The 27,626-nt window shown below is 33.2% G+C and overlaps 1 protein-coding gene across 1 annotated transcript in view; it reads left to right on the top strand.

The window, feature by feature from the left end:
* The window catches only part of LOC123665371 (formin-binding protein 1-like), a 58,240-nt gene extending 31,535 nt beyond the window's left edge, over positions 1-26,705 (top strand). The window contains exons 2-14 of the mRNA XM_045599685.1: positions 4,461-4,576; positions 5,319-5,369; positions 7,420-7,564; positions 9,941-10,092; positions 12,442-12,598; positions 13,627-13,764; positions 16,440-16,643; positions 20,350-20,448; positions 20,949-21,042; positions 21,972-22,125; positions 22,901-23,187; positions 24,033-24,206; positions 25,932-26,705. Of these exons, the coding sequence (XP_045455641.1) occupies positions 4,461-4,576; positions 5,319-5,369; positions 7,420-7,564; positions 9,941-10,092; positions 12,442-12,598; positions 13,627-13,764; positions 16,440-16,643; positions 20,350-20,448; positions 20,949-21,042; positions 21,972-22,125; positions 22,901-23,187; positions 24,033-24,202 (1,767 nt within the window). The 3' untranslated portion in view covers positions 24,203-24,206; positions 25,932-26,705. The remainder of the gene's footprint in view (positions 1-4,460; positions 4,577-5,318; positions 5,370-7,419; positions 7,565-9,940; positions 10,093-12,441; positions 12,599-13,626; positions 13,765-16,439; positions 16,644-20,349; positions 20,449-20,948; positions 21,043-21,971; positions 22,126-22,900; positions 23,188-24,032; positions 24,207-25,931) is intronic.
* Positions 26,706-27,626: the final 921 nt, after the last annotated feature.

Raw genomic sequence — 27,626 nt, 5'->3', positions numbered from 1 at the left:
CGAGGGAAGGCGGCAGCTTAATGACTCTAGGAATAGCTACCGCGTTAATATTCAGCCAAGTAAATGCACTTTTAGTCATACAAAACTCTTTTAGTGAAGTGGAAAATGCAAGCAGTAGTCACCAATCCAGTTCTCCCACGTCCAGTCGAGGCGCTCTCACACAGTTGAAGTTACCTCAGCAACAGGACGACGAACCACACTTTATAATTTTATAAAAAATATGTGAAGCCTTAGCAATTTTCCTCTTAATGTTTACCAATAAAATTACGTCGAATTTGCTAGTGAAACGGGCGTACCAATATCGTACGGCCATGACCGCTACTTTGTGCCGAAAGTAAGGAGATAATAAGAAGCCTTTCAGTTTTTATCGATCGGAGTTAACGATCCGTGGACGTTAACATATTATAATTATGTCAAACGGAGATCTCATTAACCTGGACTAAAACCAACGGTAAACACGGTGTAATTAAAGCGAAATTGTCGTTAACCGGTATGATATACCCCTTTGAGGAAGTATCAACGATGCTCAGACGCAAAGGATATTCGCAACAATTGCAAAGATGTTTGATTGCGAAATCTATTTCCTTGTAGAAGTCAGACGGTCACTCAGTCTTAATCAAAAACGACAATGCAATATATGCAAATCGTATTTGTATAGTGTTCCGTAATAGAATGACAATACACGGGCGGATATTGCTCGATGTTAGCCATATTTTAGTATCGACTGGTAGCACGCAAAACGTTGGAATCAGAAGTATAACATGCGTTATGCTATAGAACCGGTATACAATGGGTCCCATGAGATCATTGTACAACTTATTAAGATTAAATATATTTTAATTTTGGTACTTATTATATAAGATTAGATTATGAATAAAGGAGAAATAATGTGAGATACTTAGTTAAAAGTACATTTCAAATTGAAATAAATATGGATGGATAAAATATTTTATAAAAAAGTAATTATCTAAAATTATAAGTTACTTTATAAAAGTCCTTTTGTAATCTAGCGATTGCATAATTGTTAAATTATTTTTAATAAAAAATATACTTAAATGTAATTTTATCCGGTTACTTCCGAGAAAAATAAAAAAATAAAAATTATTTAAAACATACTTATTGTAAAAAAATATCAAAAATTTAAATTTTACCTTTTTTTTAATAAAACAAAGGATATAACTACTTTTAATAAGAACTTACCATATTTGTCATGAGTGAGAGGATATATGTAGCTCGCCACGCGCATCTTATTCGAGAAGCTCTTATTTACTAATGTTCTGGTTTAACGAGATTATTTTAGGACTTACAATAAAGGGATAATGCACGAGGGCAAAATTTCACCCATGAATCATGCATATCGGATGTCATGTACGTCTTAATATATTTAACATACTATACTCGCACGTTGACATTTCCTCTACTATAAATCCCGGCGCGAAGTTTTTATAGCCTATTTTACTTTTTCTGAGTTCATTTAACTACCTTATATGCACTAAAATTAATAAAGTTATTAAAATGTTTTATGATTAAAAGAAAAATGTCATTTTGACAAATATTTTATGAATTCGTTTTAAAGTTAATCGTCTTTAACACTATATTATTATTGTTTGGGTCCGGCTTATGTCGCCTGACTCTCGATCCCATGTATAATACTTCTTGATAAAAACCTGTGTGTATTGTTTTTACACTCAATAAGCTTTATATCGGTTTCAACGCAATCGGGTATACACGTTATGAAGAGAAAACGATTTTTAACAAACCATACATGCATCTTACAAACTTTCATATAAACACTAGTAAAAGTAGGATAGTAGGATTATTTAACATAATTATTATGTAGCTTCAATTATCATATTAAATATACGAATTTAAAAGTTTCATGTAACAATACTGGGAGGAAAGGCTATTAGATAATAGTATTTATTATGCTTTAATTTTTAACGCACAGTAAATTTTTGAAAAATAATATTTTTGCATTATGTTACAAATTTAATGAATTAATCACTACAGCTTAAAATAATTTTGTCATTTAGATGCATGTAACGTAACACTTTTAAAAAGTATTTTAATATTATCATTAAAATACTTAAATATTTAACCACAATGAATCATTAAATAAAATTGTGCTTGCTCGCAACGAAAAAAAAAACCGACTTCAATTACATCGACGTGTAATACAACGTAGATCGACGAAAAAATAGTCAAGTAACTGCGCGTTATCAAAGATTACTCAAAAAGTAGTTATCAGATCATCAGCTTTCGATTAAATTAAAAATTATTAAAATCGGTACACCGAGTAAAAAGTTATTGCGGATTTTCAAGAAATTCCCTCGATTTCTCTGGGATCCCATTATCAGATCCTAGTTTCCTTATCATGGTACTAAACTAAGGATATCTTCTTTCCAACAAAAAAGGAATTATCAAAATCGGTACACTCAGTAAAAAGTTATTGCGGATTTTCAAGAATTTCCATCAATTTCTCTGGGATCCCATCATCAGATCCTGGTTTCCTTATCATGGTACTAAACTTGGGATATCTCCTTTCCAACAAAAAAAGAATTATCAACATCGGTACATCCAGTAGAAAGTTATGCGGTATAATACAACGTAGGTCGACGAAAAAAGCGTCAAGTAAAAACGCATTATTAGATATAGCTCGAAAAGTAGTTGTTAGATCTCAAATAAATTTAAATGGGACCAATTAGCACACACCACCTTTCGAGTAAAAGAAAATTTGTCGAAATCGCTCCACCCAGTCAAAAGTTCTGATGTAACATACATTTGAGAACCTCCTCCTTTTTTGGAAGTCGGTTAAAAATATATTATGGAATGTTTTAACTGTCCCATAGTTTACCAATTGAAAAATCCAAAAAGCCAACAAATAATATATTAAAAAGATTTTTGTCTAGAATGTTTTAATTGTTTTTCAAGGGTAAATCTGGTGTATACGTGCCAGTCTGTGTTCCTCCGATTACATTAAACGATGTAGAGCTGCAGCGGGTAAACAGTTTTAGGTATCTAGGGCACATTGTGACCGATAGTTTGACCGACGACGAGGATCTGGAACGTGAGCGTAGGGCTCTGGCGGTCCGAGGGAATATGATAGCCCGTAGATTCGCTCGATGCTCCGTGCCAGTAAAAATAACTTTGTTTAAGGCATATTGCCAATCGTTGTACGCGAGCAGTCTATGGGTGAGTTATACCCGTCGGGCCGCCAGAGTCCTGCGTGTTCAATATAACAACATCTTTAGGATGCTACTGCGGCTGCCTCCACATTGCTCCGCGTCGCTTATGTTTGCCGAAGCCCATACAGATGGATACGATGCACTAATTCGTAAAAAGGTTGGGTCATTATTAAGACGGTTGAGAGACAGCAGCAATGGCATCCTCAAGATGATTGCTTCACGCACGGATTGTCCGATCCAACATAGGTTGATGTGCGTAGTAATAGGAAAAGGGTGACATCTTGTTCTTTTATGTATTTGACATTGTATTGTGTTTTTAAATAATTTCTGAATGTATTAAAAATTATTATTATTTTTTCTTTTTTTTTTTGTTTGTTAATTAATTATTTAATTTAATAGATTGATTTTGCTTATTATTGACATTAATAAATTATTGACTTGAATTCTATTTAATCGATTACTAAATATTGTATATTTGTGTGTATTTTGATATAATTATCCTATGTTTTGTTATTTTCCTATGTTTTATTTTGGTTTTTTCTCTGTTTCTTAATTATGTTTGTATTCTGCTGTTTAATTGTATGGACTTTGTCTGAAATAAAAATTATTATTATTATTATTATTTAAACATTTGCAGTTTGAGTTTTGTGTCATTTTTAAAGTAGATTAAATCGAGGTATTAATCTAGCTAATTCAATTGCGGATCTCTGCTTATTAATCAAAATGAGGTGTCCGTGTTAACTAGGAGGAACGGAGGCGGACATTTAAGTGTCGTTGTACTCAGAAAACCTCTAGGCGAGTCAAGGGCGGTGTTGTATCGACTTAGACGTCGCGTGCGCATCTCTGCACGCTATCTCGGTACACCCGATTATCCATGAAGTAGAACATAAAAATTATCGAATTTACCGTAGGAAAGTTCACGACGACAGATTTGACGCTGATATCTTCAATTTATTATTCTGCTGGACACACTTTGGACGCTTTGACTATTTTTATACCCAGTTTATATAAAATGAAACGATGGTGATTTTTGCAGTAGGAGGACAACGTTTCCTTAATTAATTTTATATTCCTCATAAACAATAGCCCTTTGTTTTATATATGTTTTAAAATTACTCATCGGACGTTCATAAAATTGTATATAAACAGTATACAGTAGCCGGCAAACTCGTTATCAGTTTGGCGTCAGTTCCTGATGACCCGGTATCTCGATCTGCATCCTCCAGTTTTTACGATGACCACACATGTACTAAGGATGATTTTCTTTGTTCGCAGGATCAATATGATAACTTAGCCGCCCACACGCATAAAGGAATTGAGTTCTTAGACAAATATGGAAATTTCGTCAAGGACAGGTGTGCGATAGAATTAGAATATGCAGGGAAACTCAGGTAATTATATATTCTTTTAATAACCTTGCTCATTGTTACGTACATTAGTTTTTCTCTTTTTATAGTTCTTTGATATCTACAAAATAATACATATCCTTCTTTGAAGTGTTTGTTGTAAACTAAATATTTCTTTGCTGTGCGTCATTTAAAATGTGCAATGTTTTTGATACTTGCGAGCCCCGTCACGTTTCATTACGATACAAACTTCTGTCATGATTCTGTTATGAAAGTAACATTTTGGTTATTACGTATATGAGAAAATATTGAAATCAGCTTACGTAAAAAAGGATAGACATAATATTATGTTTATTAACAGGATGTCATCTGAACTCGTCTAGCCAGTTTTGTATGTAAATTGGTAGAATGTTCACTTTCACTACAACATTTTATATCACCATGCAAAGTATTGATCTCGTATAAACTTAATATGTGCATTTTATCATTTCAAATGAAAATTTCGTTCTTTTCATTCGTTTGAAAAGCGAAATCTTTTAATTCGCTTTGATCGAAAAATGTAAAAACGATCTTAATGACTTGGTCATTATTTTAATTTGTAGCGGACGTATTTGCATGGTTTTAACTGCCAGTAATAATCGCTTGTCGCGTAATTACTGTGCGACAGTGAGATAAAAGTAGAAAGGATATAATACTATTAATATCTACCACAGTGAAATATCCACCAAAATATTAATTTTGTAATAACAATTCTGGATTGTTTTTTATACATGTTATTTTTTTACAGGAGGCTAGTCAAAAATTACCAACCCAAAAGAAAAGAAGAGGATGAGTACCAGTTAGTAGCCGTTTGTTTTATTGGTCCTTTCCATAAATATATTTTATTAGCATTTAATATCAACTCGTTATAGTCGTTTATGTTTTCGATGCTTGGCGCCTGTTTGTGTTTTATTGATCGTCTTCCTTATTATATGCTGTATAAATACTGATGTCGTCTTGTATATTGCTATATATTTGTGTATTTACCGCTCGCTATCTGATTTGCATGTTTAATGACACTGTATTAGCTCTTGGAATATAATCCGGTTCACTGTGGTTATGAAATATATTTAAATATCATTAAATAAATGTGTACCTTGTTTATTTTTTCAATTTTTAGTCCTATTTATGTACACATTTTTATGCTTTATGTTTGTCAATCAATTTATTGCTACTAAGCTTGAAAAACTTGAATGTTATCGGTAGTTTTATATTAGCTTAAAATGAGGAGGGTTATTGTATGTATATATTATTATTTTACAATTTGTTCACCGTAATCGAGCGCTCGTATACCTATTAAGCTATAATTATGCTATCATCATCATCATCATCATCACTTCAGCCTATCGCAGTCCACTGCTGCAGGCCTAGCATGCGCGCCACGACAAAATTTTGTCTACCCCTTTTCTCGTATTATCTCTCTATGTCTACAGTAGCTAACATGCGTGCACGCGATACTCTTCTCGTTACGTCAAGAAAAGATAATCATTAAATTTTAGTGATCTGTGATATTTATCTCTACGGAAGCTAACATGACATCGTAATTTTGTCGAATTTTGTCGTTTTAGGAAGAGAAACTTCTCGTCTTCAATATTATCGACGAGAAAGACGATAAATAAAAAATAAATAAAACCGGGTGCCAATTTTTTGTATACCATGGCGTTTCCCTATTATAATTATATAATTTCGGTATACGAAGAGCGGGAAATGCGAAAAGTCGAGTGAAGTGTGCCATATAATGACACAAAAAACGTATTTGCGCCCTGTTGCTTCTTATTCTAAATAATAATAATAATACTTTATTTTAGACCAAAGTATAAGTCCATATTGGGTTAGTACAACAAGACAAGACAACATTCAGAATAAAAAACAAAACAAAATTATATTAAAAAAATCAGTAACTAAAAATAAAATTAAATAGAATAAAAGTAAAATCAATAATCAAAAAAAAATCAAAAATTCAAAAAATTTTAAAAATTAAAAAAAAAAAAAAAAAAAAAAACAATGCGTGATAGAATTACAATTATCTAATGTGCGACAAGATATAAAGCACAACACGAGCATATTGTTTTACATATATAATTAAATTCATTTACTTACGCCGTTTTATTTTCCATATTAGATTTTTTAAATTAGATATACACTTTTTATCTTAGCCAAAAGGCCGAGAACATTGTTAAATAAAACATGTGTCACTCGTTTGAAATTATACAAACGTTGGCTCATCCCGGTTTGGCACGATTGGTCAATAACCTTGTAAATTCAACTTTACGACATAAGAAATAAGAATGATATTCAGTTGCGATTATGGTTGATAATGTTTCTCTACTCGACAAGGCGAAGTCTTCGGAAGAGAATTTTGTCTCTCGTAGTGCGCATGTTAGGGTAATCGAGAAAATACTCGATGTAGACATTATCTCTCTCTCTCGTCAAGAGATATCTCGTTGTATGCATGCTAGGCCGGCTGGACATAGGCCTCCACAAGTTCGCGCCAAAAATGCGTGAACTCATGTGTGTTGCCCATAGTCACCACATAGTCATCATCATAATTATGCTAAGTTTGATTTAAATCGTCTATGCATTTTTTAGATATGTAATAAACGCTATACCAAACAGACGGCCAAATTTTAACTAAATGTTATTGAACACATTAATATTAGCATAACACATAAAAATAATAATTACAAAAATGATAATGTACAAAATTGACCTCGCTTCGATTTCACTAAATAAATAAGACATTTTAATATTCTAAAGTATTAAGAATAGCTTTGATACTGATACAGTGATTTAAAATTAAGTCCATTATTTGTGTTATTATATTTTTAAACGTGTACGTACATGCGCAGGTACACAGGATGCAAAGCGTTCAGGCAGCTCCTTCAAGAGTTAGGAGACTTTGCGGGACAACGTGAAGTGGTAGCGGAAAATTTACAGTCCAATGTTGTTCGTGAGCTGCATTTACTTGCCAAGGAGCTTCGGGAGGAGAGAAAGGTTTGTTCTGATTGCTAAATAAAACAGAATGAACGCTAATCTAACCTATTGTTCATTTCTTAAAAAAAATAATAGCAATTCAAAATACCATCGATCTCTTAATTAATCTAGCTTATACAAACAATTAAAAATAATTACAAATTAATTTTACAATACGCTGCGTTAGTATGTTATCATACTAAATATAGAAAATTACTATCTACAATTATAAGGTTGCGTTTTAGTTATGTATGTGCTTAAATTTTAAAATCTATTTTTAATTTTATACATTTATGCAACATACATACATATGTATAAAACTTTAGACAATTGTTAATTATGTATTAATTATAATATTTTTACAGTTTTAAGCATAAAGGTTATATCTGTAGACAAAATTGGTTTTTCATATATGTATTAAAACGAGTAAATTGATCTCAACGTATAAGCTTATGCAATTGTCCCTTCACGTCTTAGTCATATCCTCTATTCTTATAACGGAAGTATGTACTATTTCTCTTAAACGGAATATTTTTATGCCGTTCTACCCGCAATTTGGTCCGAGTGGGATTAAATTATTTTATAAGCGAAATTCTTATTAATTTTACGGTACAAATAATGCCTAAGAAACAGTATTTATTTGTAACTAGCTGTACCCTGCGCGCATTGTTACGCTTTTTTTTTGGTTGTACCAACTCAGAAACCTTTGTGGGCTCATGCACAACACTTTGTTGAAGATCATGACATAGTCAAATTCATAGTTTACGATTCTATAAAGGACATACAGACAAACATTCATTTTTTATATATAGATAGGTCGGAGGAAAAGTCTTTTTCGTATTTTATAATAAAAAGTTGCAATGAAATCTTGTTGATTGTATTTTTGATCATGAAAAGATTACATTTTAAAAATGATATAAAAATATTTTTTTCTAATGTTTACGCGAATCTCACTATAATTATGATCGACTTTTGAGTAGTTACGATGTAGCTGAAGATCTGAGAATTGGCCATAAAACAGTTTTGACCCATTTGAAAAACCCGTTTGGCTGGCTATACAAAAAAGCTAAATGAGTGCCACATGAACTCACTGAGAGAAACCTAATGAACCATGTACTCATTTGCGATATTATGATATCGAATTATTTTTGAAGAGATTTTTGGTCACTGGTGACGAAAAGTGGATTGATTACCAACGATAAGAATGTACGAAAGAGATCGTAGTCAAAGATCGGTCAAGTTGCACAGACTATCGCGAAACCCGCATTGACACGCTATAAGGCGATTTTGAGTTCAGGGTGGTATTTGAAGGCCATCTTTCATTATGAGCTTTTACCGCCGTGCAAAACCGTCGATTCGGATTTCTACTGTCAACAGCTGATGAGAATTAAGCAAGAAATTGAGAATAAGCGGCCAGAATCGATCAACAGAAAGGCGTGGTCTTTCATTACACGCCCGACTAGTAGAACGTAGACGTCTTTATTTAGAGAGCTTAAACTGTCAGATCTGTTTCCATCTCTTCAGAATTCTTTAGATAGTGTAAAGCTAAAATCAAAAGAGGGCTGTCTTGTCGTCAAGGAAAACTACTTGTCATAGTTGTTTAATTAGAAACCTAAAAACTTCTACAGCAAGGGAAACCTATAACAGCCTAATAGATGGCGGCAAGATATCGAACAAAATTCTTTAATCTGAATAACGGAGAAACTTTTTCCCTGTCCTAATATTTACTAAATACAAAATATAATTATATATTATATTACTAATATAAATTATTTATAGTAATCAATACAGACATATCTATTTCAGTAAAATATAGGCGTAATTTGAACTAATTACAGTATATTATCTATATTCAACACCATTATTGATAATGTTATATTAATTATACGTAAACAACATGGAAATATTTAAAAGAGTCACGTCTGTTTTAAAGTTGTTTGTTATTTATATAATTTACTATATACTTTACAGATGAAATTTTAAATGAGTTTTGAAGAGAATTTTTTGTAGTTTTTGTATTTATTGTCATGTTTGTGATTCATTTGTTAATTATGAATCATTCCTTAGATCCGATATTAATTCGTTATTTGTTTAGGATTAAAATTTTGTCATTTACGATTACTGTTTCATTTCCATGAATCATATTGATTTTATGACGCGATAGCGCCGTGTTTACATCACCTGGCTCTTTGCTTGATCGATGCCCGATGGCTTGTCGTAGTCTGAGAATTGTTATTTGTGTTTAATTACTGAAATCGCGGAGTAGGATCTCCTCATAAAAAAGATTAGAATCATAAGAAAGGATCACACCAATATGAATAAATAATTATCAATTACTCTATATAAATATTAAATAGAAATAAAGAATAATATAAAATAGTCATTTTTAATTTTCAGCAACATTTAAACGAGGGCGCGAAACAAATGGCGGTACTGAGTACGGCGGTGGGTGCTTTAGAAAGGACGCGGAGGTCTTACGAGCGCGCCGCGAGGGAATCCGAACGGGCGCTCGAAGCCTTCCAGAAGGCTGATGCCGATTTCAATCTAAGGTAATAAACATTAGATACGCTAAGATTTGTTTTAGCCGCATTTGTTGCGATTTTTTTTAATGAAAAACTTCAAATCGGATTGAAAAATAATTCCGCTATCACAATATTAAATGAACAATAATTGTGTTTGTAGGCAAACGAAGAAAAACCGGCTTAAATTATATCGACAAGTAATACAACGTAGGTAGACGAAAAAATACTCAAGTAAATACGCATTATCAAAGATTACTCCAAAAGTTGTAATCAAATCTCGATGAAATTTAATTGTGACCACGTGATAAACATTGGCTTTCGATTAAATTAAAATTATCAAAATCGGTACACCCAGTAAAAAATTATGCGGATTTTCGAGAGTTTCACTCGATTTTTCTGGGATCCCATCATCAGATCCTGGTTTCCTTATCATGGTACCAAACTAGGGATATCTCCTTTCCAACAAATTTTTTTTTTATCAAAATCGGTTCATAAACGACGGAGTTATCCCCGAACATACATTAAAAAAATATATAATTATACGGTCGAATTTAGTAACCTCCTCCTTTTTTTGAAGTCGCTTAAAAAAGTGTAAACAAAGGTAATTTTTGTGTTCAGATATTTCGAAAATAAATTCCAGTTATTTCTTTAGTCTTGTCGTTTTTATGTAGTTTCAATAATATTTTACACATGAGGTATTGGTTATTTTTTGATTTTGACAAGCACTCTTCGTGTCTGGTCACTGTATAAAATACAATTTGTTTAAAGAAAAGCTATTAAAATTTTATTTCGGTGTTGAGGATATGCGAGTCATCGTACTTGCATAATATTGTCGTATGATTTATCCGTTAACTCGTTTGCCTCCTTTCATCAACGTACAAAAAAAAAAAAACGGCGACACGATGAAAAATTATTATTCTTTAAATAAAACGCGCGAGGGAGTCGAGTGCACTCGAGGTTTTACAGAGGGTAGACGCCTATTTTTAATCTCAATCGAGTTTCTTTGCATAGTTAGTATCTTAATGACAAGATTTGTTCTACGTCCCAAGAGTATGACGTTAATAAAGCATGCAGTTTGAAGACAAAAGCTTACTGACCCGCTTACCGTATCCTTAACACGCAGTACAGCTAGTACACTTGTGTGTACCTGCGCTTATTACAATAATAATTACTATGACAGTAGGGTTCATTAACCGCGTTAAAAAATAAGTATATATTGAGTTCAGGTTAATGTGTTCTCTTAACAGGTTTCGTAGTATTTTTGTGAGTAAAGTGTGAAACTTTAATTATTACTTTTTCTACAGGCATATTGAGAGATGTTTCATTATAATTATTTAGATTTGATAGAAATTTTATCTTGTTTAGAAATCAGATTGCTTCATAAATAAAAGAAATTCTTTGTGACTATTGTGATGTTATCAATGAGTACAGGAATTATCAATTGTGGATAGATTAAGTAAGTAAGAAATAAAAGTACTTTAAATATTTATAGATAAGAAACTTTTTCTTATTACTGACTCTTATCTGGTTATGTATGGAAGTTAATATTTACAGTTACTGTCCGCTTTCATAAGTTGTAATGTTATATTTCAAAGCTTAACTCATAATAATAAGGCTTCATAACGCATACACTATATTTAAAATTGAATCATTAGATATTGATGCGCATTCAAACAAATAAACAAACACACCAAACAAATGCATATGTAAATATTATATCGATAAAAGTCGACTTTGTTTGGAAAAAAGTCATTTCGAAATACGAGTGAAAGTCGAAAAGGTAATCGCTTGAACACGTCGCAAAGAAAAAAACAAGTTGTTATTGCACACTTGTAACATTATTCTATAAAGTAAATAAATTGATTCTCAAATTGAATTTATCATTCGAACGATTTATCAAAAATTATTAAATTAATTTAATTTAATATCGTAATTAATATACAATTTTTTAACGTAACGATCCATTATTAAATGGTCAAAAAAATAATAATTTTATAATGTATATTAATTAAATAGGCATGACGTTGGTTACGTAATAATCGTAATTATATAATTAAATAATTACCTTTCTAATTATTTAATTCTCCACCTGACTTAATTTTATAGTATATAATTTTACCGGATATTATGTAATTATCAAAATATTCTGCAGACGTTATGTTTATGTAAGTGATAATAATTTTCGTGTTCAATATACGATGAATAGAAGTTTATATTACAATAGAAGTACGGGATAACAAACACATTGCTCTGTAAATTTAATCTATGTATTATAACAATTGTATGACGTCGATGTCGAGATTTCGATATGACAACTGCACGGCCACTGAGTAATAATTAAGTACATAAGTACAAATGTTTATTTTCTCGTTGCAGCCGGGCGGAAGTGGAGAAACAGAAGACGAACATGAAGCTCCGGAGCCAGGCGTGCGAGGACGCGAAGCAGGAGTACATGGACCAGCTGCGGAAGACGAACGATGCGCAGCGGCAGCACTATGAACAGAGGCTACCGCACGTTTTCAAACAGTTGCAGGTGCGTCGCCTTCGGTAGCTTTGTTATAATCGAATCGATCGAGCTGTGCCCCGCAGATTCACCCGGGTTAATTTGAGGAAAAAACGAACTACATAAACAGCATTCGTTGGTAAATGAGTCAACTACCCTTTGGTATTTACCTAAACAAAATGAGTGCTTAGCGGAATTCAGCGTCATTGTTAACTCTACTTATAAAAGTTTTGTTGAGTACTTTACGTTGAAATATCTTTTTATTTTTTTTACATCCATCCAAGAGACGCAAAAGAATTTGTCGCCAGACACGATAAGCGAAGAGTTTGAAGCTTCATCTATATATATCCGTCACTTAATGTTACGTATATTAATGTTTTACGACAGCGAAGAGTTAATTTCAATTTTATTTTTCATATAAAAAAGCAAAAGTAAACAATTTAGAAATAAAATATTTCCGTTTCCATTGGACGGCCTATTTGGCTCGAATCATATGCTTACATAACAATGTTTAATAATAGGAAGTAATTTAAACTTTGACACGATTCTGTGAAATGTCTCGGAGGCGCCCACGGATTGCACTCTGGCGCTACGCCAACTAGGTCACTTGTAGGGCTACCATAGAAATATAAAAGGTAATCTTGAAATTTAAACTTGTACCCGAAAGCGGGTCAGTCATTTGAAATAAATATATAATTGGACCATAACAAAACTGCATTGTCGCCTTGTTTAAACGTTTTGTAATATAATATACGTTTATGATTATTTTTTTATCTTATATAAATAAAAATGAATGTTTGTATGCGCATAACTCGAGAATGGCTCAACCAATTCGGCATTTTTTTTGTATGTTCCTTAAAGCCCATGAAAGGTTATTATAACACACATATACAGATATATATTTACAGAACGAAGTATGTCCGAGCAGCTAGTTAATAATAATAGTGTTCTTAGTACTTATTACGAATTAAATAAATTATTTGTGACACGTAATTATTTTTATTTTATTTTTTTATTTTAAGAATAATTTATTAAAAAATATTTTATTTTCATTACAGGATTTAGATGAAAAAAGGATAAAGAATATAAAAAATTTCATGTTAAGTTCAGTGGATGTCGAAAGAAAGGTCTTCCCCATTATAATGCAGTGCCTTGACGGAATGGAGCAAGCGGCTAAGAGTATTAATGAAAAAGAGGTAAATTTTCTTCACTTCTTCCTGACATATGATGATTTTTCATTCACCTATTCTTTGTATTATTATTATCTAATATTTGTACTTAGTTTATCGTGAAATTTGACGTACTTTTACTGGTAGATAGCTTGATGTGTATTTTATGGACTAGGTAATTAATTTGTCATTATTCATAATGCTCGTCTGCTGAAAGTGCCCATTATGAACAAGCTGCATTATAAATGATAATTAAGAATTGGGGAATTATTTATTCAAATAATTACATTTATGCTTAGAGAACTAGTTACAAAATTATTGATACGTATTTAATCGCGACTTATAACAAATTAAACTATCCAATATTACGACGTACATGGTATGTCTGATTTATTATTAGGACATTATTTAGAATAGGAAAAATAAATTTTATTAAAAAATATATTTGAAATGTTTTTATGTTTAACACAATATTATAGTCTGTTTAAATTCACATAATACTTGTAAATTTGTAAATAATCCCTGTAAACAAAAGATGTGATTTGATCTAAGATACTATAACATTTTTAAGAAGTAAGAAAAATACAAGTAAATAGAAAGAAAATATTTGAAATCACAACATTTTGTTTATTTACATCTAACTAATAAATATTTACCTGAGGTATAGCAGGAAATTTCCTACTCAAAATATGAGTAGCCCGACTGGTGTAGTACCTCGACCTTACAGAAAAACACATCTAAATAATACTGTTTTCAACTAGTGTTTTCCTGTCGGTGAGTAAGGTGACCAGAGTTCCTGGGGAGATTTGGGATAGCCCCTGGGGGATTTGGGGTCGGCAACGCGCTAGTGATGCTTCTGGTGTTGCATGCGTCTATAAGCTACGGTAATCGCTTACCATCAGTTGCATAAAAAAATGAAAGCCAAAATGGTGGCGTGGCCGCGAAGTTTATCCAATTAGTAGTAAATGTACGTTTCGCGCGTAATAGTGCGTATATCACAATTATTTTCTTTCTGTTTACAATTCTTTTTGCTAGACCGATTTTTATAAAATTTTGTGTGCATATCGGGTAAGTCTTATCTTTCATACCCCTAAGGGAGACGGAATTAAGGGGGTTTAGAACATAGGTATATAGAAAACGACGTTTGCGGGGTCAGCCAGTATTTATATAAATTAATAGCACCCATACTGTTCTACATGATCTGATGATGATATGCTAATGAATATATGCAGTAAACATAGTGACAAGACAATATAATAATTATATTTCAATTGTCATTATTCTAACTGTAATTCACATTATAAATAATAAACTTATTTATCGATTATTTCATAACATAAACATAAATAATATTTAAAATGTTGTCCATTCATAATTATATCTTTACAAGAAATATTTTTGCTATTTTTTATTTTAAAATTGTAGTGTAGTGTATTGTATTGTTTTAGTAGTTGTATTGTCTATCATTGTGATAAAAATCAAAAGCGCATTTACGTAGATTGTATATTAAAAACACGGATTTTCATGACACTCAATATTATCTATCTATAATATAAAAATGAATCGCTGAATGTGTTGCTAAGCGCAAAACTCGAGAACGGTTGGACCGATTTCGCTAATTCTTTTTTTAAAATATTCCTTGAAGTACGAGGATGGTTCTTACGGAGAGAAAAATTAAAAAAAAAAAATTAAATTTCCTTAAGAAGTCTAAAAACAACACTTTTCTATACTCCCATACAAAAGATTTGTGATAATACTTAAAAGTCAATTTGAACTTTAATACCATACGATAAAGTTTGTGTTAGGCGATACGAAGTTCGCCGGGTCAGCTAGTATTGTAATATAAATATATATCTGATATTTGTTTCCTTATTCATAGAAAACTATAATAGTTTCTTCATAAGATAAATAAAAGATAATACATATTTAAATACGACAAAAATTAGTTTTATACACGTGTCATATCAAGCCTAGACATTTGTATGTTACATACAGATATATACTTGTTATCATGTACATCTGATAGCGATCGGTACTCATAGTAGGGAATATCTTCGCCAACCCGCATTGGAGTAGCGCGGCGGATTAAGCTCTGATCCTTGTCATATATGGGGAAAGAGGCCTATGCCCAGCAGTGAGATATTACAGGCTGAAGCGATACTATATCTATAGACATACATACACATACATATAGATACACATAACTGAGGTAGGGCACAGCAGGAATTTCCTGCTCAAAATATGGAGCAGCCCGACTGGGGTAGTACCTCGACCTTACGGAAGATCACAGCTAAATAATACTGTTTTCAAGCAGTATTGTGTTCCTGTTGGTGAGTAAGGTGACCAGAGCTCCTGGGGGATTGGGGATTGAGTCGGCAACGCGCTTGCGATGCCTCTGGTGTTGCTGGCGTTTATAGGCTACGCTAATCTCTTACCATCAGGTGAGCCGTACGCTTGTTTGCCGACCTAGTGACATAAAAAAAAGATACACTAAATATACTTCTGTATTTTTATATGGAAAGACTTTTTATATCGAATTTACTCACTTTAAAATGTCATATCTTTCGTATAACTTGAGTTAATAAATAAATAGGCTTAACATACAAATACGGTACTAAGGTAGATAATATAATACTCGTCTCTTAGGTAACAGTCGCGTGGTATGGATTAATTTTTTTTTAAATATTGTCTTATTATTACAGGATACACAGCTAGTGATAGAGAGGTATAAATCTGGTTTCGTGCCGCCCGACGACTTCCGCTTCGAGCCGGCGACGGGCGCGGACGCGACCGACTCGGCCGCGACGACGCACGCGCACAACCACCTCACCGCCGCGCGCGGCACCGTCTCCGGCAACCGGATCAAGAAGCGAGGCGGCCTGCTCTCTATATTCAGCTCCAATAAGGTGAGACCTTTTACATTTGACCGGATCATATCGAAAGTTATACCTAACTACGCAGACTATAATGTAATCGATATTCAGGTACAAGCGATGAGGTTGTTTATTTAATCGGATTATAGCGAATGTTCTAGATTCGAATGTGTAGACCTATTAGCGTAATCTACATTTAGATCCAATAAGGCGAGGTTTTAGTATGATTGATCGATTTGTATCGCGTCGTTGTAGATTTGTATGTAGATTTTTTTATTCGATTGAGAAGTATGTAAATAAAATGGCATATTGAAATTTAACTTATATTATTAAGCTATATGTATTTTTTGAATTTTACACGAATTTTAAAATCTAATGTTAATTATTTTTATTTACTGCCTTCTCATCTAAGTACATTTTTTTTGTATTTGTTGGTAGGTATTTTGAATGAAGTATTATATTTTAATTAACATTAATTAGTTTTTATAAAAAGTGTAGTGTAGATTATTGTAATGTATGTTTGAAATTTTAAATTGAGATTGTTTACGTTTTATAATATTAGGCTGAAGAGCTGTTGCGGGCTTAAAAGTGCTTAAATGATATATTATATTTGCATGTTGGGAATATGTTCGGTTTATTATATATGTTTTACATTTATTTTGTTTGTTATACTTTGGAGATACTAATATATTTTTGTCTTATCCCTCGACCCCTACCTAACTCGGGTTCATAACATCCATACATATTATTGGCTGGCGGCGGCCGTCTAACACGGAATAAAGTAAGTTGACCCGCGGTGGTGGGGATGTAAGTTATGCATGACACCAGGCTTTTTATATTTTTTCATATTTCGTTTTCAATTTAATTAAAACATTGTAACAACACGATTAAAACCCATTTTTGTTAAACTTTGTTTGCCTTGAGATACGCTCGTTTGTTTGTGAAATTATACAAATAACATGTTATACTAATCTTTAGTAATTAGTAGACACGACGTATAAATGTTAATGAAATCCATTTATAGCTAATTTTTTTAAGCCGTCTTACGATACGATGACGACAATAAAAATCCCCAAAATCTATTATTTGTTGTTTCTGATTTTGATTTAATTAATTTAGTTACAAATTATAAAAAGGAATTTAAAAAAATCTAAGATCAAGCTGTATATGATTTATGTACATATAAAAACTTTTATGAAATATAAACACTAACATTGAGCGTATCGATAAGCCCTAAAAATGTTTTCCAAATTTCAACCTCATGATTTTTTTTTATTTTTTAAATTAATTGACTACTTTCCTCTGGAGCGGTTAAAGTCGTTCGTTCTATTATTTCTTATTCTTTATTTAATATATTTTATTTGCTTCCTCGTCTCGTGCTCGCTGCCTAATGCTTTGGCTACAGAAGATTATTGAGGCGTGCCACTCCTTCAAGGTCAGTCTTGTGTGTCGGTATATCGGCTATTGGTCACTAGCGTAATGTATTGTTCACACGCACTTCGTTTAGAATGTGGCTAATTAAAATTGTTGACAATTTTAGGGTTAAGATATTTACAATATAATGGAGTGTTTGTTTTGTACCTTTATAGCACATTACCGGGTTCAACTGGCAGAACTCTGTCACGTATACGCACAAGAAAATGCACAGGATAGTGAATGATGTTTCACACGAGAATGATACTCTTTATATATTTAAGAGCCATTTCACAAAAATCGGTAACAATCCGCGAAATTGTAATATTTTGACGTCGTTAATCTCAGTGTTGGATGCAATAATGTAATTTATATTCTTGAAATATAATAGAGCAACCTTTGTTGTAGTCCATAGTCAGATCAGAATTTTGATTTATATTATGTGTACAAAATTATTAACCTTTTCATCAGCCTCCTCCCTGGGTAAACGGTCGCAATGTATACTTTGAAGTCCTACTTTTCAATAACCTCTACGTTGAAACCATTTTAAAAAAATATCATAATATGTGGAATATAATTTTGTTGTCCACTATCATAGAATTTTATTCCATTTGTATCTCTATTAAACGATAAAAAAAATTTAAAGTTACGAATATTTTCCAAATAAGTACAATTTTAAAAGCGATATTACTCTTAGAAAACTAAGAAATTTTAACGAACTATCTTCATCAAAGTAAACTTACATCATTAAGGAATACAAAAAAAATAATTAAAAGATGTAATCATTTTTAATACATTTTATATTAAATAATAAAAAGATAGTATATATTGGAACGCATCAAGCCCGGTAAATCAGTCGAGCGCTAGCGCTCTTAGAGGTAAGGTCCACGCCAAATTCTGAGCAGCCGTCTCTTTCGCTCACACGCGCCAAGCGCCTGTTGTTATAGCGGATAAAACGCATTTGATACTTTCATAATAAAATATAAATAAAATAAACATATTACGAAAATGACTGTAAAATAATATAATGATAATTTCTGTAAACAAATGTATAATTTAATTTTCTTTTCTCACACTATCAATACAAATAGGCATTTCAATCTGTTTGTCTTGTTATTTGTTAATTAATATGTTTGTCGGTGTCGGTGTCATTGAATGCTTTTTTATTCATATCGTAAATATTAGATTCATTCGTAAACTGAAAAAACTAAATCAATTTAAAAAAATTGTTTCATAAAATTGATTTTTTTAATTTTATTTTAAATTTATTGACTGTTGTTATATAACATACTTGAAATTTTTAACAAATTAATTATGTAAAAAACATTTTATACCATAGTTATAATATTTATTATACATCAGAAAATGATCACGATGGTCTTTTGGTTGTCACACTATACGTACTAGCACAAAGATCGCGCGGCTCGTACGACTCGCGCGATGCGACCAAATTTACCTAAACTTGCAGAGCGTAAAATTGTGAAATGGCTCTTAATAATAAATTTATTTTGTGGGTTACAAGAAATTTGATAAAAGCCGAAACTAAGTAAAAGTGGATTAAATTTGGCACTTAAAATTGTTTTTAGTAGTAATAGTAATACTGGATCATCAATATATTACATAAATATAAAAATGGTTAATGTCTTTTTCCGAGACCCTTAAGGATCTTTTGGAAAAAATATCCTTGAGGAAAGATGGTTTAATTATTTTATCTTATAAATATAGATTTTATTGTTAATGATTTTTATTATTTCATTAAAGATATTCAGTTTGATGGGAAGGGAGATTTTTTTTTAATGAATCACCAACAGTTATATATAGTTAAATTTTGTTTTAAATGTGATAGGGTGTATTTATAAAACAATAACACTAATTAAAAATCTAACTTTTTTGATAATAACAAATTTAAATCCATCCTTGGTTGCTTAGCTAGCTTTATTAATACTTGTGTCTCCATGTTTCCTCTTTGAACTTCGACTTAATACACGAGTATTTTGCACAAATAAAGGCTATCTTTTTAAACAGTTATCTTTGGGAATATTGAAAATTGATATTTTATTTTGTTTGTGGTTTTTATTATTATTGTTAAACGTCAAATTTTTTTTTCTTGTCAAATAATAAGACTAGTTGTATAGAGTACAATAATATAAGGATTTTATTTAATTTTTCTTTTTAAATTGCAATGGCAAATTTAGTTGTGATGTTTTTTTTGTGTCGAAAATATTTTTTAATATTATATATATACATAAATTATAAAAAAAAACAGTTATTTGTTTGGACATGTCGGTTTATGTAGAGATATACCAATGATATATAATTTCTACAGAACAACATGTCTGTGGACGGAAAGGAGGATTATTCAGACCTGCCCCCGAATCAGAAGAAAAAGAAACTTCAAGCGAAAGTGGATGAATTGACCAAGCAGGTAATATTTTACAAAGTAACGAAATAAAATTTCTGCCTAGTTAAAAAGCAAATATTTATTAAATCTATGTTTTCTATATCTACTGAGCTTGTTGAGGGTTGTATACAAAAAAAGTATGAGTACATACGGATAAAAACGCAATTCAGCAATCGGGAATTAAAAAATAGGTAACATTGTTTTGTATTGTTTTGATATAAATTATAAAACTTTTCGAGTTTTGCAACTACGATATAGTTATTCGTATATTTAATTGAAAAATTTCTTAGTGAATAAAGAAACAATTTATTCTTAACATTTTTGAATATCATATCAAAAATTGATCTCTCCAGCGGGGATCGAACCCGCGTCTCCGACTGACCGTGTCGGCGCTCTATCCAATTAGGCTATGGAACGATGTACCTACTAGATCGAAATTTTTGATATGATGATTTTTATATTCGGTTTAAGTGAACCGAACTTATTCTTAGACAATTATAGTTGACATAGAAATAATATTTCAGGTTACTCAGGAACAAGCTGCGAAGGAAGGTCTTATGAAAATGAAAGGTGTATACGAAACAAATCCCAGTCTAGGAAATCCAATGACGGTAGAAGGTTTGATCGCGTCAACAATTTTATTTAGAATATTTTTTTGCATTTTTTTTTAAATTCAACTAGGTGAGGAAACGAGCGTACGGCTTAGCTTATAGACGCCTGCAACACCAGAAGTATTGTAAGCCCGTTGCCGACCCAATCACCAATTCCCCCCCCCAGGAGCTCTGGTCACCTTACTCACCAACCGGAACACGATACTGCTAGTAACATATTTAGCTGTGGTCTTCTGTAAGGTCGAGATACTACCTCAGTCGGGCTCGTCGGGCAATATGGAGCATATTTTGAGCAGGAAATTCCTGCTGTGCCCTACCTCATTGTACGGCCTCTCTATATACCTAAATATATATATTTTTATGCATCACAAGTTTTTTTTTTTTGATATTTAACTTTTACAAGATAAGGAATATATACCGACACTTGGTGATTTATTATACCATACAGTTCCACTATTACGGGTTTTGCCGAGATTGTTATTTTGACAATTGATTCACTCGTGACCTAGGTGCTTGCAACGTCAACGAAATATCAAATGAGATCGGGAGTTTCAAAAAAGTGACAATCGCGGTGAGTTCCGTAATAGTAAAAGTGTTCATAGTAATCGTGAAAGTCACAAAACTTACTGTCATAGTCACTATTTCATTAAAGTGGGGTACTGCAGGATATAATATCCTTTTTAAAATCTAAAGCAGCGCGACACAAGATCTTAAAATAATGCCGCTCAAAAATAGTATTGTGTTACTGTAGCGAGTAAGGTGCTGGAGCTCCTAGGGAGGGTCGGGGGTAGGGTCTGCAACGAACTTGCGATGTTTCTAGTGCGGTACCCGCTTACCATCAGGTGGGCCGTACGCTCGTTCCCACCCTAGTCGTTTCAATAAAATTCGTGTACCAATAAAAATAATATTAATTTTGTCACTGTGTTTTTATGACAGTTCAATTGAACGAATGCTGTGATAAACTGAAAAAGTTGCTCACGCAAAAACGAAAGTACGAGGAGTTGCTCGAGGAGGCGAACAGCCAGGTGTGCGCGCCGCCGCCGCACCCCGCCGCGCGGACCAACGGCGCCGCGCCCGCGCCCGCCACCAGGTGCGTGCGGGGTCGGGAGGGAAGGGTTTACTTTATAGTGAAAAAATAATTGATGCTTTTTTTTTTTTTTTTTTTTTTTTTTTAGTATTAGTAAGAAAGATTACAATGTAAAAACTTACACTAACTAACAAGTTACTAAAAATCAGAAAAATTAACAGGAAACAGTTGGACAAAAACAGTTTTAAATTACTAAGTATCTCAATCAATAAACTAATTCTCAAAGAGAAATGGATACGTCTATGATCCATATACTTTTTATTATTAGTATTATGCTTACATAATTCGTTTATGGTGTAGAAAATAGAATTGATTATCCTTCGCCTATCTAGTTGAGGCATTTAAAGTAGGTTCTTAAAAAAATATTCTTAGTATTTTTAATATAATTTTTTTTAATAATTTTTAGTTGGTTTTATCTTTTATACCTTTCCCGAATCGACAAAATATTCTGGCGACTTTGCTTTTACTATGTCTATGTCATCGCATATTTCATCATTTATCATCATTTCAGCCTATCACAGTCTCACAGTATTAATATAAACATATTTAGGAAAGTATTTATGATTAACATCTCAATCACTCAGCGTGTCTTTGACTACGATCACTGGTGTCGCTTGAATACGATCAACGAATTTCCCCCCAGCGCAGCCATGATTAATAAAAACAGAAAAGTAGGGTGGTTCTATTCACGTGACGGGGTGTACATTAGTTGTAAATTAAAACGCTATCACAATCTGCATCAGTAGATGAGTGTCTAACATGAGTTACGTTCGCACAGCATCGGCTCGAACAGCGAGTCGCTGTCGCGCTCGGCGTCGGAGTCGTCGGTGAGCACGGGCGCGGGCGCGGGCGCGGGCGGCGGCGGGCGCGCGGCCGGCGGCTCGCCCGAGTCCGGCCTCGGCGGGGAGCTCGCCGCCGCGCACGCCGACCACGCCAACGGCGACCACGACGACCACGACGACCACGACCACGACCACGACAACGACCACGAGTCCGACTTCGACTACTACTATGAGCCGGATCTACAGCCGCTGGGCTATTGCAAGGCACTTTATGCGTTCGAAGGTTTGTCGCTATTTAGGACGAGGAATTTAGGAGTACATACTTTCTATTTTATTTTTTATTACTTTCGATATATTTTAATTTTGGAGACAAAATTATGAGTTAAACGTAAAGGCCAAAAAATATCTAAGTAGATAATATTACTAACATAAATTATGACAAATCCTGAATTTTATATGACATTCTCCGCTGTAACACCAAAACTCAACGATTTCAGAATATAGGTTTTGGGATTGAATTTAATTAAATGGAAGAGTTTATTCCTATATTATTTTTGAGCACCCGTTTTAGCTGTGCCCAGGGTAGCTAGGTAGATCAGTTGATTAAATTTTGTTTTAACTTAGAAGAAAAAGACGGTGGGGAATTTCAAAATGTGTTTTATACACTATGCTATCAATAGCAAAGTAAACTAGCCTATGTAACTTACGTTGAGTCATAAAATTATGTGTTTATCAAAATTATAATTGTTTTTAATAAATAAGTGTACTGTGTGGCTACGGTACTAAAGAATATAGCCACCCCCTCTCTTCCCGTGGGTGTCGTAAAAGGCGACTAAGGGATAACACAGTTCCACAGCTACCACCTTGGAACTTAAAAAGCCGACCGGTGGCGGGATAACCATCCAAATGCTGGCTTTAAAATACACAGGCCGAAGACGGGCAGCAGCGTCTTCGGTGTGACAAAGCCAACCCTGCGGTCACCAACCCGCCTGCCCAGCGTGGTGACTATGGGCAAAACACATGAGTTCACGGTATTTTTGGCCTAAACTCGTGGAGGCCTATGTCCAGCAGTGAACTGTATAGGCTGTAATGATTAATAAATAAGTAAATAAAATATGGTTCTTTTAGCGAACGGCACGGGGTCGACGATGCGCATGGAGTGCGGCGAGCGGCTGCTGGTTTTGGAAACGGACGCGGGCGACGGCTGGACGCGTGTGCGGCGACACCACACGCGTGAGGAGGGCTTCGTGCCCACCACCTACATCGCCACCACGCTCTACGCCGACGCGCGCCACTAGCACGGTACAGGCATTTACACTCACACACACACACACACACACACACACAGACACACACACACACACACACAGACACACACACACAGAGACACACACACACAGACACACACACACACAGACACACACACACACACACACACACACACACACACACAGAGAGACACACACACACACACACACAGTAACACACACACAGTAACACACACACACACAGTAACACACACACACAGACACACACACACACACACAGACACACACACACACACACAGACACACACACACACACACACACAGACACACACACACACAGACACACACACACACACACACACACACACACACACACACACTCACACACACGCACGCACGCACGCCCGCACACAAACACGCACACACACATGAACACGCACACACACATGAACACGCACACACACACGAACACACACACAAGAACACACACGCACACGAACACACACCCACACACACGAACACACACACACGAACACACACACACGAACACACACACACGAACACACACACACGCACACACACACGCGAGGAGCGCTTCGTGCCCACCATCTTACACCTACATCGAAATACACATATTTATTTTTATCGGTGATTAATTAGACTGAAAAAAAACTCAATGTTGGAGCTTAGAGTAAATAATATTGCAAATTACTGGCTTCTATAAATATTTTTTTTTTTATTATTGAATTTGTAACCTATACTCGATAAAGACTACCGTGAGAAGAATTCAGATGTTTCAACAAGAAATGAAGATTGTTAGAAACTGAACGCTTGTCAAATTTAAAATATTTTACTTTCAAATAATTCAATTTTGGCCAAGTGTTAAATCCACGAAAGCCTCAAATAATCCTACACGTATATTTTTAACAGTTATTTTTTAGATAATGGCATAATGTGGCGAATTTAGGATAGTTCTAACCGACAAACGAAACGAAGGGCAAGCCTCACTTGGCCTAAAATGACATGTACCGAAGTGGTTTAAAACCGCAAATGTTCTCTAAGACAAGTTTCCTAGTTTTTATTGCTTTTAATTTCCATTATAATGTCCACTCTTATTGCTTTAAAAAATACGTATATCAATCACGAATGTAAACAATACAGAAACAATAGAAATCGATTGTTACTGCGTTCAGATGCGGCAATAAAAAAGCAATATATTTTTATATGTTTTCGTACTTTAAAACAATCAGAGTATAAATGGTTTGTCCCACTTTCAGAATAATTTGTTTATGTATGACCACTATATTATATTATGTTAACGAATAAAGCACCTATTCATACTTATTTCACGCAACTATCAATTTTGCAATATACATCACGCATGCTCTATTATAATGATAATGCCGTGAAACGAGGCAGCAGTAATCATTGCTCAAATAAATAATAGTTTAACTTTTGAACGTGAGATTACCTAACAACAAATCATAACCTCGTGCTGTATAATTATATCCGATCAAAAATCAAAGGTATAGATAAAGATAAGATTTCTTATACATGCGTTGTCTTTTTGTATGGTATACTATATTTTGCAATAAATACATTTATACGTAATGAGGTCTTACGTAAATAATCTACCTTTTTTAGCTTTTTAATAAAACTTTATTTATTTTAATAACGTTTATAGACATGTATATGATGATATATGATTAAGATTTAATTGGTGATCAAGACTAAATATTAATTGGTATATTTTTTTCAGGTGTACTCAGAAAAAGGTGGCGTTCTTGTGATAACACTAAGCTTTCAGTGTGAAGATATAGTGTTCGCGGACTATAGCCACTTCGGACTTTGTGCAATTGTCTATCAGTTATTTGTGGCCTATATATTTACAAGTATTTTTGCTATAATTTATCATTATTGAAATTAGACTTATTTTTTTATCGTGTATTTGATTGTCCTGCGGCAGTGGTCAGAATCAGAAGAAGAGGAAATCATAATAACATTCCATGATCTTATTTATTGTGTATATTGCCTGTTGCGTGGCGTACATATTTTCATGTATTGTCGTGCAAAATAGTTTTAAAATTTTATTTTTAATATTATAACACATTTAGATCTTCGTTGTGCCAGCTCTTTACGTGTTAAGATTTTTTCGTACTTATAATAGTCATTACTGCTTTTATGTGATCCCGCCATTAAGTATTCGAAATTATAGCAAAAATAGATTTTATTATACGTGTAATATATGTAAACATTGAAAATATCTGAAAATAGAAAAAGTAATATCAAATCGACTTATCGTTTAGTATTAATGGAATAAAGTATCCGTATCACATGATGTATTATAAATTGCTTATGTTAAATGAATCTTATGTAGTTTTAAATGCTAGCTGAATGTGGTTATTAGCCAATGCTATTTTCTGAATATTTGCTGTATGCAAGAACTCTATTGTATTTATATATAGTGAGATGAGGGATGAATGAATGCATTTGATTTTTTATATAAAATAAAACTATATGAGGACTTAAAAAATATTTTATTTTACACCTTATTACCTAACTTCTGTTGTTGTCTGATGATATACTACAATGATGCGCTGTTGTATTTTTTATCAAAAAAGTAGTATTTAATTAAGAAAACTTTGTATATAACTTAAATAACATTCGCAGAGAAAATAGCAAAAAAAAAACAAAACAAATATTAGGAGCCAAATAAATGGTGCGCAAAAGTCTAGAATTATCAAAGCTCTAGTAAAGCGAACCAGTCGTGTAGCGTTTGAGCAGCATTATGTTGCTTTAATACCGAAAGGACATGTTTGCGCGATCATTAGGGTCAAGTACGTCGAGAAGAGCCTTGGCTGTTACCCCACTTCTAAAGGGGATTGCACAAACTAACACCCGCCTCGCAAATAAGTTCATTTGCTCGGAAAAATAACGAGAGCGACCGTCTGCGATCCATTCCATTATAAATAAAATAAGACCCGCACTAATTGTCTGTTTACAGCGAATGAATTCGTGTTGTACTAATAGTAGAAGATCCGAACTAGAGATCACATTCACCCATCTTTTTAATGGATAAAAATTATTTTATATTTACTTTTTTACATTCAGGAAAAATCACAAACGAGTTGACTGAAAAATTCATGACCAGGCTATGATTAATTCTATATTGAAAACTTACTTTTGATGACTTTAAAGAATGAAATTGCATCAATCGACAGTACGAAGCCTATAGCAAATCCAAACGTTGGATTGTCTTGTATTTTTCTGACATAAATACCGGGTTTGCAGATATATACAGTTATATTGATACTAGTAATTTTCACCCACATCTATGCTTATATTATAAAAAGGAAAGATTTTATTGTTTGTTTGTAAATTAAATAGGCTCCGAAACTACTGAACCGATTTGAAAAATTCTTTCACTGTTGGGAAGTTACAATATCCGCTGGTG

This window comes from Melitaea cinxia, chromosome 2 (assembly GCF_905220565.1).
Source record: "Melitaea cinxia chromosome 2, ilMelCinx1.1, whole genome shotgun sequence".
Classification (NCBI taxonomy): domain Eukaryota; kingdom Metazoa; phylum Arthropoda; class Insecta; order Lepidoptera; family Nymphalidae; genus Melitaea; species Melitaea cinxia.
This window is presented reverse-complemented; position numbering and strand designations above follow the sequence as displayed.